This window comes from Pleurodeles waltl, chromosome 1_1 (assembly GCF_031143425.1).
Source record: "Pleurodeles waltl isolate 20211129_DDA chromosome 1_1, aPleWal1.hap1.20221129, whole genome shotgun sequence".
Taxonomy (NCBI): domain Eukaryota; kingdom Metazoa; phylum Chordata; class Amphibia; order Caudata; family Salamandridae; genus Pleurodeles; species Pleurodeles waltl.
Window position 1 is genome coordinate 448,502,320 of NC_090436.1, and position 20,145 is coordinate 448,522,464.

General features: G+C 46.7%; 1 protein-coding gene across 1 annotated transcript in view; it reads left to right on the top strand.

Moving 5' to 3' along the window:
* The window catches only part of ATG10 (autophagy related 10), a 718,554-nt gene that overhangs the window by 97,691 nt on the left and 600,718 nt on the right, over positions 1-20,145 (top strand). The window contains exons 4-5 of the mRNA XM_069224673.1: positions 9,593-9,637; positions 16,373-16,417. Coding sequence (XP_069080774.1) covers positions 9,611-9,637; positions 16,373-16,417 — 72 coding nt within the window. The 5' untranslated portion in view covers positions 9,593-9,610. The remainder of the gene's footprint in view (positions 1-9,592; positions 9,638-16,372; positions 16,418-20,145) is intronic.

Sequence of the window (20,145 nt, forward strand, 5' to 3'; positions counted from 1 at the left end):
ACTATATTCAAACTCCCCCCCCCTAAATTCCCCCCTCCCCATACTCCCACCCCGGAATCATCTGTCGCCCAAATACCCAACCAGAACCAGACAGCCAATAGGACTGTCATTGGGGTGGAGTGGTGGACCCCTCCTTTTTCTCGGATCAATTGCAATTAACGGTCACAAGTCGAGCTTTAGGCACCATGTAGTAGTAAGTTTCGATGTCATCAATGGTAGCCCCTTCGGGGCCCGTGCGAGCAAGTCAAACGAGGTGAGACCCCCTCGCATCCCTCGAGGAGGCTGCACACATCATGTCAGCCGAGCACTGGGGACTGGCTCAAGCGATTGTCTTCCGCCGTCTGGGTCGACGCCTGAGGCCCAAGGGGGGCAACGGAGACGATCTCTGCCTGTGAACCAGAGTCCCGGGCCACCTCACTGTCCGCAGGAGTATCCAGATCTTTCTGCCTACCTCTCCTGGATCTGGTACGCCGCCGGCTCCTCCGGGGCCTTCCCAGGGGGGAGGGTTCGATACGTGGTGACTTCCCGGCGGATCCCAGGGGACCCCTCCGGGCTCCGATGCCCTCCTCTGTTAGCCAGTCCCATGCCTCCTCCGGCGTTTCAAAAAAGTATGCTTTCCCAGCCATAAGGACTTTGAGCTGTGCGGGGAAGAGGAGCATGTACGAAAGTTGCATAGCTCTAAGTTTTTGTTTAACGAGCTCGTACGACCGGCGGTGGGTTTGGACCTCTCGGGTGTAGTCCGGGAAAATTAGGATTTTGTGGTTCTCCCAGTGAAGGTCTTCCGACCGCCTAGCTTCCTTAAGGATATTGTCTCTGTCTTTGAAGTTGAGGAAGCGTGCGATCATCGGGCATTTTGGACCACCCGGAGGGGGGCGCGGGGCGAGTGCCCTGTGGGCCCGTTCAATCGCAAACCAGGGCGAGAGGGACTGGTCCGGCATCCAGGTTTTGATCCATCTCTCCAGGAACTCGGAGACCTTGTCATCCTCTATGCCCTCAGGAAAACCGATGAAGCGCAAGTTATTGCGTCTTGATCGATTTTCAGCATCCTCCGCGCGGCGGTGTAGCTCGTTGGTTCGGGTTTGCAGCTGGGCCACTTTGGTTTTGAGGTCAGACAGATCATTTTCATTCTGGGAGACTCTGAATTCAACCTCGGTGATTCGGTTCACTGCATTCCTGAGGTCTTGCCTAATAAGGCCCATATCCTCGCGCACCTCTCCGATTTTGGTCTCCACCGCCGTCTGCGATGATTGGATAGCCTGGAGAATAGCGCTCACTCCGTCCGGCGCTGGGCCACCACCAGCCGCGTCTCCCCCTCCTCGCTGGCCCGTTGTCGTCGTGAACTGGTCGATCTTTTGCTGGGAGGGTGGGAGTTGTTTGTTCACCTTATCCTTCCCCATCGTGGCACCCGGGATGGGGGTCAGACACGTTGCTCCCACCGTGCTTTGATTCAAGCCCAAGTCCTCCGTGCGCTTTCGGCTATCATGGGCCTAGGGGGGGAGACATCACAGTGCGCCCTCCCAGCTTCTCTATGTTCCTCCGGGCCCCACGAGGGCAGCCCCTCTGCTGGCTCCACAGGGGCCAAGCCGCCGATCCTCTCCCTGCAGTCCCCTCTCAACCCACTCCGCACAGGGGGGAGAAGAGCTCACTCCAATCTATGGGCTAATTCCCCTCCTTCCTGGGGTCCAGCGGTTCTGCAGTGGGTCCAATCTCGCTGTTGTGGGCTATGGCGAGCCCCATCCGGTCAAAGGCCCGCGGGGGAGCGGAAAACAGGCCACCGGGTCTCCCATCCGTTGTTTTGTTGTTTTTAGGGAGGGGAAGGGGGATTCCCTCGATCTCCACCTTCCCTTCTCCTCTCCCCTCTCTCCGCCACGGGGCCGCGCCCGACCCTCGGCTCAGCCCTGGTCCCCCAGGCGCCTCCAGCACTCTCCGGGGCAAGACGAGACACCGGGCAGGGGGAATCAGCCGCAGCAGCGCTCCTACTGCCTCCGCCCGGCCCCCTCAGTTCAGGTCCGCAGGTTCGCCCCACAGAGTGGGCGGGCGCCACGGCCTCCCCGGCCGGCGCCCGCAGACAGGCACGACGGGGCCGCCCCGCTCACCCGGCTCATCTGGTTCTTTCTCCCCGGGTCGGGGCCGCGCCGGAGCACGGGCCCAGATTCCCCAGGGATCCTCACTGCTCCCTCGGACTGCAGCTATCACCTCCAGAGGGGCCGCCGGCCCAGTCTCAGCCCAGCCGGGCGCATTCAGTCGCGGCCGCCATTTTGTTTCTCGGGTCGGCTGGACCGCCGCGAGGACTCGGGGTCTAGGATCTTCGATTTGCTCACCACATCAAACTCACCAAGGGATCCTGGGGGCATGAGGATGTCCGGAGCGGCGTCTTTCACTCAGCCAGACCGCATTGAACACGGGCGGATGACGGAGGGGTCCAGAGCACTCTCAGAGTGCGACCGCCATCTTGATGCCCGAAGCCACGCCCCCCTCAATAAAGAAATTTAAATAATTAAATAGGCATGAAGGAGGTATGAACTTGCTCCCAGAAGCAAAAAATATGCTTACCTGAATGGGCTGAGATGACCCATCTGAAACTAACGGATTATGGAGGGGAGTGGGGAAAGGTCGATCTGTTTTGATACTTCAGTGTGAAGTCCTGCTTTACAGGTCTACTGGGGTTTTTCATATGGCACTTGTGGGGCACTTCAAGGAGGCCTCCCCTGTCACAGGCTAATGTTAGCTGACACCTGGGCAGGGCATCTGTTTTGTTCCCTCAGCAAGTCTCTTTTTGACATTACAGTGTCACTGCCTGTTTGAAAGGTCTTCTGGTGAAGTAAAGTCCAAAAAGCCTGATTCTATCTTGGGTGGGCCCCAAACTCCATTTTAAGCAAACCAAGGCTTCATCTTCTCTCTTTCTGCAAAACCATTGTCTTGTCTGCCATTGTTGCAGAGTTTGTCTGATCTCATCTTTCCAAGAACTGTGAAAGTAAGAATCAGGTCATTCAGTCAGTGACATATATAGGACACCTGTTGCGACATCAGTCTGGGATAAGTGTCTTATCAGCACAATGTCAAGGTCAAATAAGAGCAAATACAGTCAAAATAACGTAGTCTGAATTTACGTCTATTTCCCTTATATGATTATCAGGATATGTCTGGGACACACAACGAGATGTAAATAGTCTATGTCACAAATTCCTGAGTTTGTGTCAGAAATTCTTGAGCTTATGCCAGAAATTCCTGAGCACAGGAATTACAATCTTTGATGAGAGATAGTGTGAAACGACTGCCACTTGATCACTTATCAGGAGAGGTCCTTTGCCCAGATTATCGCAGAAGATACTGCCAGAGACATCATGGACTTTACTGTTAACAGTACACCAAGAGGATGCTGCATCGCACCTGATGCAGGTAACAAGCTCAGTCCAGGAGAAAAGATGCTGTTGCAGCATGTATTTTTGTTTGCAGGGAACATTGTCTTCACACCTCTTTGATAACCACAGATGTTCCTCTCAACAATGAAGTGCATTGCTTCTTCCTAAGAAAATCTAGATTGTACTTTCCATGTTATCCTTGCATAGCACATAGAAGTCGGTTTTAGGATGGTAGACTTTAAATGACAATTTAGCTATGATAGAAATGTTCATTTTATTCGTGTTGTTCACAACATGCATTTGTGCTGTTTTTATGATATTCTGTGAAGTCATTTTAAATGTGCAGAGAAACAGGCTCGCCCTGCTGAAACAAATGTTTTTGTTAAAAAATTCTGCTCTTCTTAGTGCCATTTGTGTGATATTGTAAAGAGCAAAATATGTTTGTTCCCAGTACCATGGTACTGTTAGTAAAGCAAAAGCAATGATTCCATTTCAACAATGTATTTGGTGGGGTTCTGCGGAGCTACCATAACCTGTGTTTCACATTTAGTACTGGGCAATGGAACTAAATTCACCTGTGTCACCTACGGGTGGGAAAGCAAACCTTGTAGAGCTACATCAGAGTCATAGTTTATGTAACAGTTGGTGCCCAGCATGGGACTCCTATCTTATGGTTACGCCCTGAGTAGTTCCATCAGTATTCACAAATATGTGAACCATTATTACGTCACATACGGAGACGTCCCTAGTAATCATGGTTGCCTCCTATTGGGGATAAGGAAGCACTTATTTTGGTAGGTGTGTCAAGCATTATTCCTAAAAGGTTAATCTCTATTCTGTGGGTTTTCTAATTCTTTGATTCCATTTTCAATCATTTGAGTCTGTTCTCCATGGAGGAACCTATTGCGATAGGAGGCAATTACAGGGAAGCAGTTACTCAGCACCTATAATCAGAAGGTGTCCCCAATGCAGGTGTGGGCAGTTACTTTTGTAATAGCTGCACAAGCGGCGTATGCCTTTGAGACATTTTTCTCATGGGTGAGGTCTGAGCCTATAGATGCTGCTTCCAGGCAATTTCAAGTTTATGAGGCAGCACCAGTCCCTGCACATTATAGAGCTTACCAACACTTTGCAATCCCTTTGAGTTACTGGAACACCAGAATTCACCTGCTGGTCAATTACCTCACACGCACATAAATGTCCGTTTAAGGCCCCTGAGCAATGCTACTGACAAGACACTCCATCCCTGCGAGAACATTTGCACGACTGTAGTTAGTGAACTACAGTCATATTCTACACTGAAAACATCACAGCTTATCCTGTGTCCATACCCATACAAATCGAGAACATGAATCAATTGCTACCAGTATGTACTTATATCGGTTAACAGAATTTATCAGATTGATGTGGTCCATAAAAATCACCCTGAAAAGTATGTTGGAGACTGTGAGAGGAGTTGGCAAATGTCTCTTGGCTGCTTAAATTGTTGACAGATGTCACACTCTCGAACAAAATCTCTAGTCTGTTTGTATAAACCAGGCCACCAGTAGCATTGCTGCAGCATTGCTACGGTTGTGTTCACCCCTGCATGGGCACAGCATGGGAAAAGGTCCAGATAATGGGCCCTACTGAAAGATTGCAATTCACATATGTGATCAAGGTTTTAATGAACAAAATTGTTACTTCTTGGTTCTATTTCAGATGACTGGGCCACAGATGTTGTTAAAAGAATGATGTCTTATTCACACACATATGCTACTTTGAATGATGAAGAGTCTTATTTGAATTTAGAAAACTACAAAGAGATGTATTGATATCATCATTATGCACAATATTACATAGATAGAACTAGTTACCCAAGAGAAACATACAACTGTACACAGTGGGAAATTATGAGGCCCCACCTCCTGATAGTCACCCTAATTTCTTGCAGAAATTCACTTCAGTTATTTTCAGAGTAATGTCAGATCACATCCTTCAGCTTTTTATTTTTCACAGAAGCCAAAACAGCTTCAGAGCAACTTAATTACAACTAAAAAGCTACTTTACTCCACTGAGTTTAGTCAAAATATGCCTATCCTGGGATGCAAGTTTTGAAAAACAAATACTGATGAGAAACTATTTAGGGAACCAAATTTTGGTAAATTCAAAGCAAAAAGGCCTTATTTCGAACATGCCTAATACCTAAAGAAATTATTTTTCAAATAAAGCTATCCAGCAGACTACCTGTTAGGGATTTGATACTATGAAAGATCTAAGGAAACCTTCTATACCAAAAGTCAATACGACCCTGTTCATTAATTTTCATTTGCAAATAAATATGTGAGACTCAGATATAAATGAAATGATCCACAACAGGACTTATAACTCAAATCAGTTCCCTATTGAAGGTTTAGACATGTGACCATATGATTCAGACACCTGCGTGTTTTGTTTTCTTTCCAACACTCCTGGACCTAAAGCTAATCCTTCTGATCCATGTTAAGACATGTGAACACTTAAAACAGTCACTACATATAGTGTAGGTAAGCTATGCCAACGATGGTTAGAACATTCCCGTCTTTCAGTTTTCAAAGAACATTTTTCCTTATTTAAAGAAACCATGCCCCACTAGAAATAAGAGATTCCTAGCAACAGGTATATATGTCATTTACAATGAGCTAAACAAATACTAAGAAAAAGAAACTGTGGAACAAATCAGGCAAACTGATCAGGAAAACTTGCAGTTTTTAAAGTTATGGACAGTGGTACGCACACACTCTCTTATGGAGTATACTCATTAAATCACATTCTATCCTCAGCGTTATACCTCCTCAAAGGGGAGTTAGGTTTATTACAACATGGCCAGACTCAGTTAAGAGCTATAATACAAAAAAAATGGGCATTATTAACACTCAGATCAGGTTTTAGCCATGGTAACTCCTAAATGAAACAGCCATTTTTTAACCTTACAATTTAACATTATCGCAGAAATCAATGGCAAAAAAAGAGTCCACATATACACTGTTGAGTATAGAGTAAATGGATGAAGGACCCGTCTCAGTTAGTTAAATACCACCTATTATATTACATGGTTACCACGCAGTATCATTTCTCCACAGATTACATTTCATTTTCACACTGTCAAAAATTGTAATCTGTTGGCTGTTGAATTCACAATTGTTCCATTCATGAAAGTTTCCTTTTTCTTACATGTGCTTTAATGAAAATGAACATGACCATGAATATATTAGTACAGCTAATTGTAAACATCCCCTGGGTCACTCCCTTCTGAGTGATACTATATTGCTGCATGGAATGTGCAGTGCTTTGATGTCAGGGTTAAGTTGTGTTTTACTGGCAACTCCCACTTTATCTATTCCCATACACCATAAACTCCTAAATAATGATTCATATTTATTTTTAGCAAATGTTACTTGCTGTGAGTTGGAACCTGACCAGCCCTATTTAAGTATGGTTTCAAAAACAATACAGTGTTGTGGAGGACCTTTGTACCCACCACCTCAACATGTTATCAGAAATATTCCCTGGCCTAGTATTGATATGAAAGACATGCGTTTTAACGACTTAAACAAATTCTTGTCAGTTTTGATTAAAAAAGAAGACCCTTTAACTTCTGCGGCTGAACTATATAAACTTCAGACAGCCAGAGCTGCGTCAGAGGCTGTTACACACGCAATACCGAATGCACTTTTCTGATAATGTGTAAACGATATTTAACTCCGCTTTGACAACTGGTATTGTGTATCCTTTTAAGAACATTGGATCTGGTCTGGTGACCGGATTCAAAGCAGTATTCAAACTGATACCATCGGTTTTTCACTCTTTATTCACCAGTCTTTTTGGAGGATTCCCAACTATCCGCTAGGGCGGAGAATCATCGCCCCCCCACCCGCCAGCAGCAGGAGCTGCAAAACATTTATAGTAAAAACATAATAAACTCTGTTTATTATGTTTTTACTATAAAAGTGGACAGTGCCACGGGCGTGACGGGACAGAGGGGTAGTGCACAGTACTCCCCCTCAGTGTGCATGTATGTTTAGCCGGCCGTCTGGGGCCGGCCAAACCCACATGCACAGTAGGCTCTCTCCAGCCCGGCAACACAGTTGCCGGGCTGGAGAGACCAGGCACAGGCTTCCAGTCTGCCTGAGAGCACCATGACTGGGCGCTCCCAGCCAATCCTGACGCTGGTCTGAGCAGTGTCAGGATTGGCCGCAGGCTGGGAGCCCGTGCCTGCAGCGACAGAGGAGCGGAGCGGCCCGGGAAAAATGTATGTTTTATTTTTATTATTGTTTTATTTGATTTTTTGGGCCCCTCTCCCCCCCACCCTCTCTGCCACACGCAGCGCCACCCCCCCTTTTTTCCCCTCCCGCGAGCCGTGCCTGGCTGTACCAATGTACTATGTTTGATATGCTATCTCAACACTATTGTTATAGTACATATTTGCAGCTGACAGTTCATACTTACCAGCCTTACCAATTTAAGCAGTAGGCTGCTGTTTTTTCTGCAGCACTACATCTACATATTTGTCTGCAGTCCTGCTGTCTCTTTAGGAGGCCAGGGCACGCATTGCAATTCCTGTGCTGCCACAGTAAAAGATAATATGAAAATAAGACCAGAGCAGCTAAGGGTTAATTAACTTCACCGCAGAAAGGGAGTTCATTAAAAGCATGAACAAGAGCTAATTAACTTGTTGGCTCTTTTTTTTGTATTGCACAGACCCCAATATGCTGACTTCATAGGGAAAGTGAAAATAGAAAATTGCAGTGGCAGCAGGGTTGTGACTACTTTCCATTAGGGTGAAGTGAAACGGCTGCCTCAGCAGTAGGTAAGAGCTCCACATCTAGAGATCTTTTATGCACACTAGGCCTCTCTATGGGGACTTTGTCTCAGAAGGTTGGGAAAGCACTTGGGAGCCCAGTGTGTAAAATCAACAAATGTCAATGCCTAACTGGAGTAAAATCCTGCCTTGCAAATGAATTTTTTTTTATAAATACTTCAGTGATGTGAATCAATGTAGTGATAAGTCACATACGAGATTGGAAAAATGAAGTCTGTAGTGCATATGCCAGTTGCATTATAACTTTAAACCCCTCTCCAACCCCCAACCCTTTAATACAGTTTGTGCCAAAAAATATATTTCCCTTCACTTTGTCCTGCAGTGAAGCATTGTTTGCAGTATTAACGTTGTCACACTAGCATTGTTTCTCAGTGTTTCGCACCCTTTTTTCCCACTCACGACCTCTAGTTTTCCCAGGCATTATGGGCCCGATGTATGACCGATTTGCGACTCGCAAATCAGTCCCAATCAGGTTTGCAAATGGAAAACCGGCCATACACAATGTACGACAAGCAGTCGCAAACCCAAAATTACAATGTGACTGGTTTGAGAGTCACAAAAAAACAGTTGGAAAATGTGACTCGTATTTAGCGATTCAGTTAATGCGAGTCGCAAAAATGCATGTACAAATGAGTCAGAGTTTGCGAGTAGTCGCAAAATGGCCCGCTTGCACATGCAATTTAACACCAATCCAAAATAGGTGGTAACTTGAACCAACATATAGAAACAGGGCCCAGAATGCATCAGGGACCACCCACAATGGCTGCCCTGTACCTGATGGTGAGGAGGAGATGAATAATGGCTGACCAGCAGAGCAGGCAGAGACAGTAGTGAAGTGATCCTTGAGCTAATTGCCACCCTAAAGCCACATCTTGAGAGCCCAACAAAGCACAGCAATGCTATCCCCACCCATGTCCAGGTCCTGTGTTCCCTCCAACTATTGGCCAGTGGTAGTTACCAGCATGTCATAGCATTGGCTGGAGGAGTATCGCAAAGTGCGCTGTTGCATTTCTCAACAACTTCCTAGACGCCATGCTCCTGCACATATGCCAGCACATCTACATGCCCATGGACAACCAGGAAATGCAACAAACAAAAACACAGTCCTACCAGATTGCGGGATTCCCACAGGTCATCGGCTACATAGATGGGACCCATGTGCCCATATGTCCCCCATCCCGTATTGTATACATATTTCGGAACCATAAGAGCACACTGTGGTTGGCCGGGTTCAAGGACGACACGAATCTCTCAGGTAGGTTTCGAATGTACTTTATTATATAATATTGTGGCGTGAATAATGGAACTTCCTCGTCTCTCTGGTACTGTTTCTTTTATAGTTTATTTTCCTTGGATTTTCACTTCTTCTGTGGTCTTTCTTCTCTTCCAGGGCTCCCAGGAGGCGCATATGTGGGGAAGAACCAGAGAACAATCGGTAAGTTATTTTTCTCTTTGTGTCCCTTTTCCTTCTTTTATTTCTACACCTTCTTCTCCTTCCCTCTCTTCCTTTTTTTTTTTTTTAATTGATTTTATCATATCAACTTACAAAGGTAAAACAATAGTCCCTTCAAAGCAGCACATCTAACAAGCAGTAACCTTCCATCATAGTATCAATGTACATTCCTAACAGGAGAAGTCAAACAGTTACACATTTATCGCTCCAATCCCGTTGCCCCTCTAAATTTCCCCTTCCAATATTGGGTACATCGTCCGTATCTGATTACCACGGACCGCTTACCAGCAGTGTTGCAGTAGTAACAGCATGCAACCGAAGAGGGACATCAACAGATACAAACGATAGAGACAGGAGGGGGAAAAAGCCAGACATCAGCAGTCATTCACCTTTCCTAGCGTATATGCCAACAGATAGAGGGGGCAATAACTCAGACCGGGCTTCTTTAGTTATATCACTCACGCGTCTTGAGCTGCCAAGAAGTTATTTAGCGGGGCCCATATATCTTTGGGTCTAGACCCTTCAGGCATCAAGCTCCAAAAGATCATAAGCTGATCATGACAGAAAGCAGCATCACGTAACCATTCAGAACATCGCGGCACTCTCCTCCCGCCCCAGTACATGGCCACTCTGCGCTTGGCCAACAGCAGTAGCAGGCCCACCAAGCGCCTATGTGTTGCCCGGATATCCTCCACACACCCAAGCAGCGCGGTTCTAGGAGTGGCAGGAATTTCTGTTTCAACCATTTCCGAGATTGCATTAAAAACTGCCACCCAGAAAGCGTGGACATCCGCGCACTCCCATGCCAAATGCAGAAAACCAGCCTCCGGCGCCCGGCAGCGCACGCATCGCGCATCTTCACGTAACCCCAAGGAGTGAAGCCACACTGGGGTATAGTATAGTCTGTGTAAAAATTTAAAGTGCAGCAGTCTAAGCCTATAATTGGATGTCAACGCTCTCATATGCGCGCAACAATCACGCCACAGAGCCTCCGAGATGGGCTCTCCAAGTTCCGCCCCCCACGCTAGTCTAGACGGCTCCCGGAGATTATTCCTCTGCTCCTGCATACAATTATATAATTTGGTGACCAGTCTGTTAGACGTACGTGCGCAGCAAAGGACCTCCAGCGCACGAAACTCCACCGGGGCCACAGTCGAACTCCACAGACGGCTCCGCAGGAATGAACGAACGCGGATCACATACATACGCTGAAGCACCGTGCACTCGCGACCTGCTAGTATCTCTGATACGTCAAGCAGGCGGCCATCCACCATCCAATCTCTCAGCTCAGTCAGGCCAGCATCCCGGAGGAACCCTTGTACTCCACCGTCTCGATACAACTGTCCATCGGCTATCGCCATGACCGGTAAAGAAGGAGCGCATGGGACCGCTACCCCGGACCGCCGCATCAATATACCCCACGCCCACATCGTACATGCCACTGTGTCAATCCCCCGCACCCGAGACGGGACCCTTCCACCATCCTTCCCTCTCTTTCGTATCGTATTTCTGTCTTTCTCTCTCTCTCTCTGTGTCTCTCTGCTCCTGTTTTACACGTACGTTCCTTCTTTCTTTTCTTCCTGATGTCTCTTCTCTCTAAAGGTCTACTTCTTCTCTTTCCCTGGTAGGGTCTGCTGCAATGCAATCCTGTTTTTAGTATGGCACCCTCTTCTTCTGCTCCTTTATATGCTGTTGTTTTTGTTAGTCTCCCCTGGATACTTTCCTATATGTGGGGACTCTCCTAAGAGGCTCCTGTTTGTAACTCTCTCTCGTACTTCTGGGTTTCCCCTCTATTGGGTCTTTATCAAGTATACTACTGCCTTTGTTTTGGTTGTATTCCTTTCTCCCTTCTGTTGTCCCAACCTCCCACTCCCCCTTACTCCTTATTTCCCTTCTCCGCCCGTCCTCCCAACCCTCTGATGCCCATTAATTGGTGAGCTGCACGCACCTGGTGTGCCACTCTTCTCCAGAAGCGTGGCTGGGGTTCCTCGGTTTGCCTCCCGGGCCGCCGAGATGTCCGTTCCTTCGCCTTTCTCTGCATCTTCTCGCTGCGTTCTGTCAGAGCCGCTTCCCTCCGCCTCGTTGTAGCGCGCCTCTCCTCCCATGAACGCCGGATTTTCTCTCCCTCGGAGGTTCATGTTCCCACTTCCGGGTTCTTCCTTCTGAGTCTGAGGGAGCAGCGGATTGGTTCCTGCCCCAGGAAGGTCCGGTGCACCTGGGGCAGAGTCAGCACCAGTCGCTGTTGTGCACGGGCTGCCCCAAGGCGGCCCGTCACATACACTCCCCCTAGCGAGCACCTGATAGAGACGCTCTGAAGATAGGTAGCATGATAAAAAGTCAGCGTTCGCCATGAGAGAACCCGGGGAATGCCGTATCTTGAAGGAGAAAGGTTGGAGTGAGAGGAACCATCAGAGTACACAAGAGTTGGTGTCCTTATTTTGGGCAAGCAAGGTAAGGGGAGCATGGTCAGTCGCTAAAGTGAAAGTTCTGCCCGCTAAATAATATCGCAGGGACTCCACCGCCCATTTAATAGCCAAACATTCTTTTTCTAATGTGGGGTAATGGAGTTCCCGTGGAAGGAGTTTTTGGCTTATGTATACAACTGGGTGTAGAGTCCAATCGTTTTGTTCTTGTGAAAGGACAGCCCCGAGTCCTACATCTGAGGCATCGGTTTGTACGATAAAGGGTTTCTGGAAGTCCGGACAACACAACACCGGTCCGGATGTCAACGTAGTCTTTAGCATCTCAAAGCTCTGTCATTCTACATCTGAGAGAGGGGGTAAAACGTTGGGACAAGTTTTCCGTAAAAGGTCAGTAAGAGGCCCAGCTATGGTGGAGAATTGTGGTATGAATCGTCTATAGTAGCCTACGAGCCCCAGGAAAGCTCGAATATCTTTCTTTGTGCGGGGAAGGGTGATATTGGTTACCGCCAGTATTTTCTCGACCTGGGGTCTAACGTGTCCTTCTCCCAGTATATATCCTAAATATTTAATCATTGTGTGTCCCAACTTGCATTTCTCAGGGTTGGCAGTAAGGTTGGCTTCTCTCAGTGCCTGTAGAATGTTGGCTAAGTGCTTCAGGTGGTCTTCCCAGGTCATGCTGTATACCACGATATCATCGAGATATGCTGCCGCATACTGATGGTAAGGTCGCAATATCCTGTCTATCAGTCTCTGAAAGGTGGCGGGGGCCCCATGAAGACCAAACGGAAGGACTGTAAAGTGATAAAGACCTGATGGAGTAGCGAATGCGGTCTTTTCTTTATCTTCTGGTCGTAATGGTATTTGGCAGTACCCTTTCGTTAAGTCTAATGTAGACATATAACGGGCTTAGCCCAGCCTATCCAGGAGTTCATCTATGCGGGTTATGGGGTATGTGTCAAACTGTGATAGAGCGTTGACGCGTCTGAAGTCAACACAAAAGCGAGTGCTTCTATCGGGCTTTGGTACTAACACCACAAGGGGAACACCATGGACTAGTGGATGGTTATATGATGCTTGCCTCTAGCATAGTTTGCACTTCTTGTTCTATGATTTTCTTTTTCGCCTCGGGGATTCGAGAGGGCCTCTGTCTGGCTATGGTGTCAGACTTAATACGAATAGCTTGCTGGACTAGTGAGGTGCGTCCTGGAGACTTTGAAAACACGTCTCGGTTGTTATTGACCAGGGTATGGAGTTTCTTGAGATATGGGTCTGAGTGGGGTTTATTTGAGGGGTTGGCTAACTGGAAGGGGAGGTAGGGGAATCTCATTGTTTGCCTCCTGTACGATATCTAGTACGGGACATTCCATTGTGGGTTCCTGCCATTTTTTTAACAGATTGATGTGATATATTTGGTCCCTTCCCGAGCCCTGTGGTATGGCGAGTCTATATGTGGTGGGATTGATCTGTTCTAAGATCTCATATGGGCCCTGCCATCGTGCTAGTAGTTTATTTTCACAACTGGGTAGTAGTACTAATGCCTTGTCTCCCACCTTTAGAATTTGATATGTACTTTTAGCATCGTACAGCTGTTTCTGTTTGTTTTGGGCCTCCGGTAATGTAGTATGAGCCTCTTCCCAGACTGTGTGGAGGATTTCTCTTAGTTCTCGGGTGTATGATAAGATGTCTTTAACCTCTTCTTCTGATTCTTCCCATTGTTCGGCTAACATTTCTAAAAGGGTACGGGGCTGTCTCCCAAATAAAAGTTAAAAGGGGCTATGTCCGGTGGAGGTCTGGACATGGGTGCGTATGGCATAGAGCACTAGAGGCAGTTTTTTTCCCCAATCTTTTCCGCTTCGGAAATACTTTTAGGAAGAAGAGATTTAATAGTCTTATTATATCTTTCCACTAGTCCATCTGTCTGGGGATGGTACACGGAAGTTCTTATTTGTTTAACCCCTAAGGAACGCCATACTTCTGCCATAAGTCTTGAGATGAAGGGAGTCCCTTGATCTGTGAGAATTTCTTTAGAAAACCCCACTCGCGAGAAAAATTCTATCATTGCCTGGGCAAGGGTTTTTGTGTGCATACTGGGGATGGGTATGGCTTCAGGATATCGAGTCGCGTAATCCACTAACACAAGGATATATTGGCGTTCTCTTACCCAAGGAGTTAGGGGTCCTACAATGTCCATTTCAACTCTAGAAAAAGGAGTCTCTATAATGGGAAGAGGTTGTAGGGGAACTGGACGGTGTGGAGAGGGATTCAGGAGTTGACATTTTGGGCACTCGGAACAATGTCTTCTATTATCTCCAAACATGCCAGGCCAGTAAAACCATTGCAATACTGCCTCTTCCGTTTTCTCTCTCCCCTTATGCCCTTCCCCATTATCACCATGGGCTAATTGTAAGACCTGTTCTCTATGGCTTTGTGGTACCACTAACTGTAGTGCTCTTTCCCCTACGGTGGAGGGGTTTCTATACAACAAATTGTTTTTTACCTGGAACTTGAGACCTACCACATGTCCGTCCGGGTGTAGGGCTTGGTGCCATGCATGTTTCAGTGTGGGATCTTCATGTTGACATTGTCGAAAGTCTCCCTTGATTGTGCAAATGACGGCTGGGGAGGTTGTGGGGTCTAGATTTTTGAGGTCTCTGAAATTTCGATACTCCCGCCGTTGTTCTCTCTTCTGTTTTCTACTGAGTTTGATTCGTGGTTTTCTGTTCTCTTCCTCGCTGGCCCCAAAGGGGGCTTCCTCCCACCAGGCACTGTTTACCTGTTCTTGTCCTGCTTTATCAAGGAGAGAAGTGAAGTTTACATAGTCAGTACCGAGGATGAGATCCTCTCCGAGATTAGGAATCACCCCCACCGTTATTATCCCATCCTCTCCTTTCCAATTAAGGTGAACTGTAGCCACTGGATGGGGCGTTGATCCCCTTGGACACATTCTATTAATACCTGCTTCTGTGAATTCCCTTGCACGGGTAGGACCAAATCCTGTCGGATCACGCTCTGACTGCACCCCGAATCCACGAGAGCCGTCCTTTCTATCTCATTGAGTAGGACTGTTAGAGCATAGCTCGGTCTCTTACCTCCGGACCATAATACTCGTCCTTTCATCAGCCCTATTTCCATTGGCTCTTCTGGGTCTTTTTTTAATGGACAGTGTCTAGCAATATGCCCCCATTCAGAACAATGATAATGTTGTGGCCCTATCGTTGGATAACTCAGAGCCGCAGAAGCAGCAGGGAGGGTCCGCTTAGAACCATGCATGGTCATAGGTTGATGAGGTATACTCTTGGCTAGGTAGGGTCGGACAGGAGCAGGAGGGGGATGTCTACCGGAAGTATTGCGAAAATCAGGCGCTCGATGGTACGCACAGGCTAGGTCTACTGCAGTCTGGTTCGTTAGCCCCGGATATTGTCTAGCCCAGTTTCGTGTGTTGGGTGGTAGGGCGTCCAGATATTGTTCGAGGACAATAGTATTGAACATCTCCTCCCTAGTGGTTTCCGTGGGGTGTAGCCATTTCCCCGCCGCATGATGCACCCAGTAATACAAGGTGCAGGGGTTTTCTTGGTGTTGCCACTTCTTCTATCTAAACTTTGTTCTATAACTCTCGCTATCCAAACCGATGCGTTCCAGGATAGCCTTCTTCACCTCAGCATAGGGAAGGGTTCCTCCGGGGTTGATCGCCTGATAAGCGGCTTGCAACTGTCCAGTAAGTAATGGGGCAATGTATTGACCCCATTTGTCTTCAGGCCAGTTAGCAGTACTGGCTACCCTTTCGAAATTAGTAAAAAAGGAATCTGGAGCCTCCTGATATCTTTGCAGCACACTGCTAGGTACGTTAGGATGGACTTTTGTGTGGGCAATGGTGTCCGTCAATTTACCCAGGGTTGTTTCATGAACCAACTGGTTGTTGGCTATTATGGTGGCTTGACTCTTTAGAGCGGTTTGTAAGGCCTCTCGCTCCTCCTTAGTCTCTTTAAGCTGTTGTTCCCAGACAGTTTGCAGGTGGCGCTGCCCTTCGTACAACTGGGCAATCATGTCCGCCAGGGTGGGTTTCTCCTCCATGTCGTCCCAGATTCTTCGTAAAATCCCACTTCTGACACCACTTGTGGTTGACCGGGTTCAATGACGACACGAATCTCTCAGGTAGGTTTCAAATGTACTTTATTATATATTATTGTGGCATGAATAATGGAACTTCCTCGTCTCTCTGGTACTGTTTCTTTTATAGTTTCTTTGTCCTTTTCCCTGGATTTTCACTTCTTCTGTGGTCTTTCTTCTCTTCCAGGGCTCCCAGGAGGCGCATATGTGGGGAAGAACCAGAGAACAATCGGTAAGTTATTTTTCTCTTTGTGTCCCTTTTCCTTCTTTTATTTCTACACCTTCTTCTCCTTCCCTCTCTTTCTTATCGTATTTCTGTCTTTCTCTCTCTCTCTCTCTCTGTCTCTCTGCTCCTCTTTTACACGTACGTTCCTTCTTTCTTTTCTTCCTATATGTGGGGACTCTCCTAAGAGGCTCTTGTTTGTAACTCTCTATCGTACTTCTGGGTTTCCCCTCTATTGGGTCTTTATCAAGTATACTACTGCCTTTGTTTTGGTTGTATTCCTTTCTCCCTTCTGTTGTCCCAACCTCCCACTCCCCCTTACTCCTTATTTCCTTTCTCCGCCCGTCCTCCCAACCCTCTGATGCCCATTAATTGGTGAGCTGCACGCACCTGGGTGTGCCACGCTTCTCCGGAAGCATGACTAGGGTTCCTCGGTTTGCCTCCCAGGCCGTCGAGATGTCTGTTCCTTCGCCTTTCTCCGCCTCGTCTTCTTGCTGCGTTCTGTCAGCGCCGCTTCCCTCCGCCTTGCTGTAGCGCGCCTCTCCTCCCATGAATGCCAGCTTTTCTCTCCCTCAGAGGTTCATGTTCCCACTTCCGGGTTCTTCCGTCCGCGTCTGAGGGAGCCGCGGATTGGTTCCTGCTCCAGGAAGGTCCGTGCACCTGGGGCAGAGTCAGCACCAGTTGCTGTTGTGCACGGGCTGCCCAGAGGCAGCCTGTCACACACACATTCCATGAACATACAAGTTGTGTGCAATGCTCAGAACATCATTACAGACCTTGTAGCAAAGTACCCAAGGAGTACGCATGACGCGTCCTTGGAACATGGCACCCTAATTGACTCCGAAACCCAAAAGGAGGTATGTATCAGTTCCCTAAGCAGTAACTTTGCTACTGTGAGGCTGTCATTTCTCTGTGTACGGTAAGCTTTAATCCAGTGGCTAAAGATACAGACAATCACCAGCACATACCTCAATCCTCCACACACAGGCATCTCAATGAAATCCATCTGCATTCTGCTGAATGGACCTCCCGCTCTGCCTATGTTGCTCATATTTACTGCAGTTCCTTTACCCACGTTCATTTTCTGGCAGATAATACACCTATGGCAAACTGCTTCGGCAACCTGTCTAAACTTTGGATTGTACCAAAACTGTTTAAAGGTACGAACCATAGCATCGCTCTCAACATGTGCTTGACCATGTAATTATCTAGCCATATGAATCAACAAACTGTTCAGGAGCACCACCCGTCCCTCTTCTGAAACCCACACATCGTCTTCCCTTTGAGCACATTTCAACTTTACCCATTCCTTTTTCTCATGGTTGGTAACATTGTCTTGTAACGCTTTCAATTCTTCCATGGTATCTACAACATGCAAGGCATAAGTAGGGCACATTTTATCTTCATGAGGTAACAATTCCCACTTCTCTTTGAACGATATACTGTTGAATGCGAACAATATACTGTTGAATGCGCACAACCTTGCAACTTGATCCGCAAATCCATTTCCCATTGATACAAAATCTTGCTACTTCAGGTGTGCACTACATTTCACCACAGCAATCTTTTCAGGCAATTGAATAGCTTGTAACAACTCATGAATCCTTTCCCCATTTCTAACTGGTGAACGAGAAGAGGTCAGGAAATCTCTCTGTGACAATAGTTGGCCACAATCATGGACAATTCCAAATCCATACTGGCTGTCCGTATAGATGGTGAATTTAAGCTGTACTCTAGTAAGGGCTACCAACTCCACTACTTGTGCGGATTACACTCCACAAAGCCAGGACGCTTTAAGTATACCCAAAATTGTGCACACAGCATACCCTGCTCTCAATACTCCTGTGTTATCTCTTAAGCAGAAACCATCAACAAAGACAATCTGGTCATTTTCTTCCAATGGGGTTTCTCTAATAACAGGTCTCTGTTTTGTGCACAAATCAGTTACTTCTAGACAGTCATGTTCAACTTCATTCAATCTGTCAATTTCAACATTCTCTTTTGGAAGCAAAGTTGCTGGGTTAAGCACTGTACACCTTTTGATTGATACATTTTGAGACCCTAAGATGATCATTTCATGACAAGTCAGCCTGGCACTGGTCAGGTACTGAGTCTTGGTTCGGACAGGTAAAACTTCAATGGCGTGAGGGACCATAACAGTTAAAGGGTGTCCCATCACAATGCTTTCTCTCTGAGTGAGGCTCAGTCCAACCGCCGCAAATGAACGCAAACAGCCTGGTAAAGCTGCTGCAACTGGTTCCAAAGTAGCTGAACAATATGCTACTGGACGGTTTACGCCACTATGGACTTGTGTCAGAATAGACAAGGAACATGCACCACGCTCCTGAGAAAACAACATGAAGGGTTTTGTGTAGTCAGGCATTACCCAAGCTGGGGCTTTGCACAGACTCTCAGTTCAGTAAAGGCTTTCATACAGGCCTGATCTAACACTAGAGGACCAGCAACGTCCTTGTGAGTCAGCTTCTGCAATGGCTTTGAAATTACCGAAAAATTGGGAATCCACTGGCGACAATAGCTCACCATTCCGAAAAACATCCTCACATTTCTCTCTGTGTGTCTGGGGGATTCATCTGCAATATGGCTGTGACCCTTTCTCTGGAAATGTTCCTAGTTCCCTTTTCGTTTTGATGACCCACATATTTCCCTTCTTTCTGACAATACTGTAATTTCGCTAGGGACATCTTATGCCCATTTTTCCCTCAATGATTCAGCAAGGCAACAGTATTGTATTTGCATGCTTCTCTCGTCTTTAATGCAATTAACAAATCAACAATGTACTTTACCAATGTCGACTGGAAAGGCACTTCCAATGACTCCAGGTTCTTTTTCAGGATCTTGTTGAATATGGATGGAGGCTCTGAAAACCCTTGAGGAATTCTACACCAACAGTAGACTCTATCCAAAAAATGTAAACAGAAGAGAAATTGACTATCCTCATGAAGATGTACAGAGAATGCCTGGGACAGGTCTATACTGTGAACCATTCGGCATCGCATAGAATCTGAAACAAGATCACGGCAGGATTAGGTACCACAGGACAACATTTAATCACAATGTCAGTTACTTTTCTCCAATCCTGAACAATTTGAAATTTCCCACAGGGCTTTCGCAATCCCAATATTGGTGAATTACATGGACTGCTCATCGCCTCTTTCAGAACATCTTGGTTTACAAATCTTGTAATTATGGGTGCAATCCCCTCAATTATCTCTTGCGACATGTGGTACTGGGGAACCTGGGGAAGAATTACATTTGACTTGACTGAAACTCTTACTGGCTCAACTCCTTTTATTAGACCAATGTCCTTTCCTGTAAAATTCCACACCTTCATTGTAACTGTTCCCTTTAAATCAGTCGGATCTCTCACAGTGAAGACTGGAAGAAAACTAATCAAAGGGTACTCCCCATTCACTGCGTCACTGTCTTTCTCTGTGGGCAAATCATCTTCATCATCACTTTTTGTCTGAATGGCAATTCCATCATTCGAGCAAGTAATGGAACATCTTGTCTTGCACAACAAGTCCCTTCCCAGTAAGGATACTGCTCTCGAATCACACACCACAAATTTGTGTAGTCCTTTAAAATTGCCAATTTTAACCTGAACTGGTTCTGTGACTGGGTTTGTCAAATACTGATTTGCAACCCCTACAATCTGAACTGTTTTCCCTGAAAGGGGCAGGTTTCGAACTTGTTCACTTCTTACTGTAGAGTGTGAG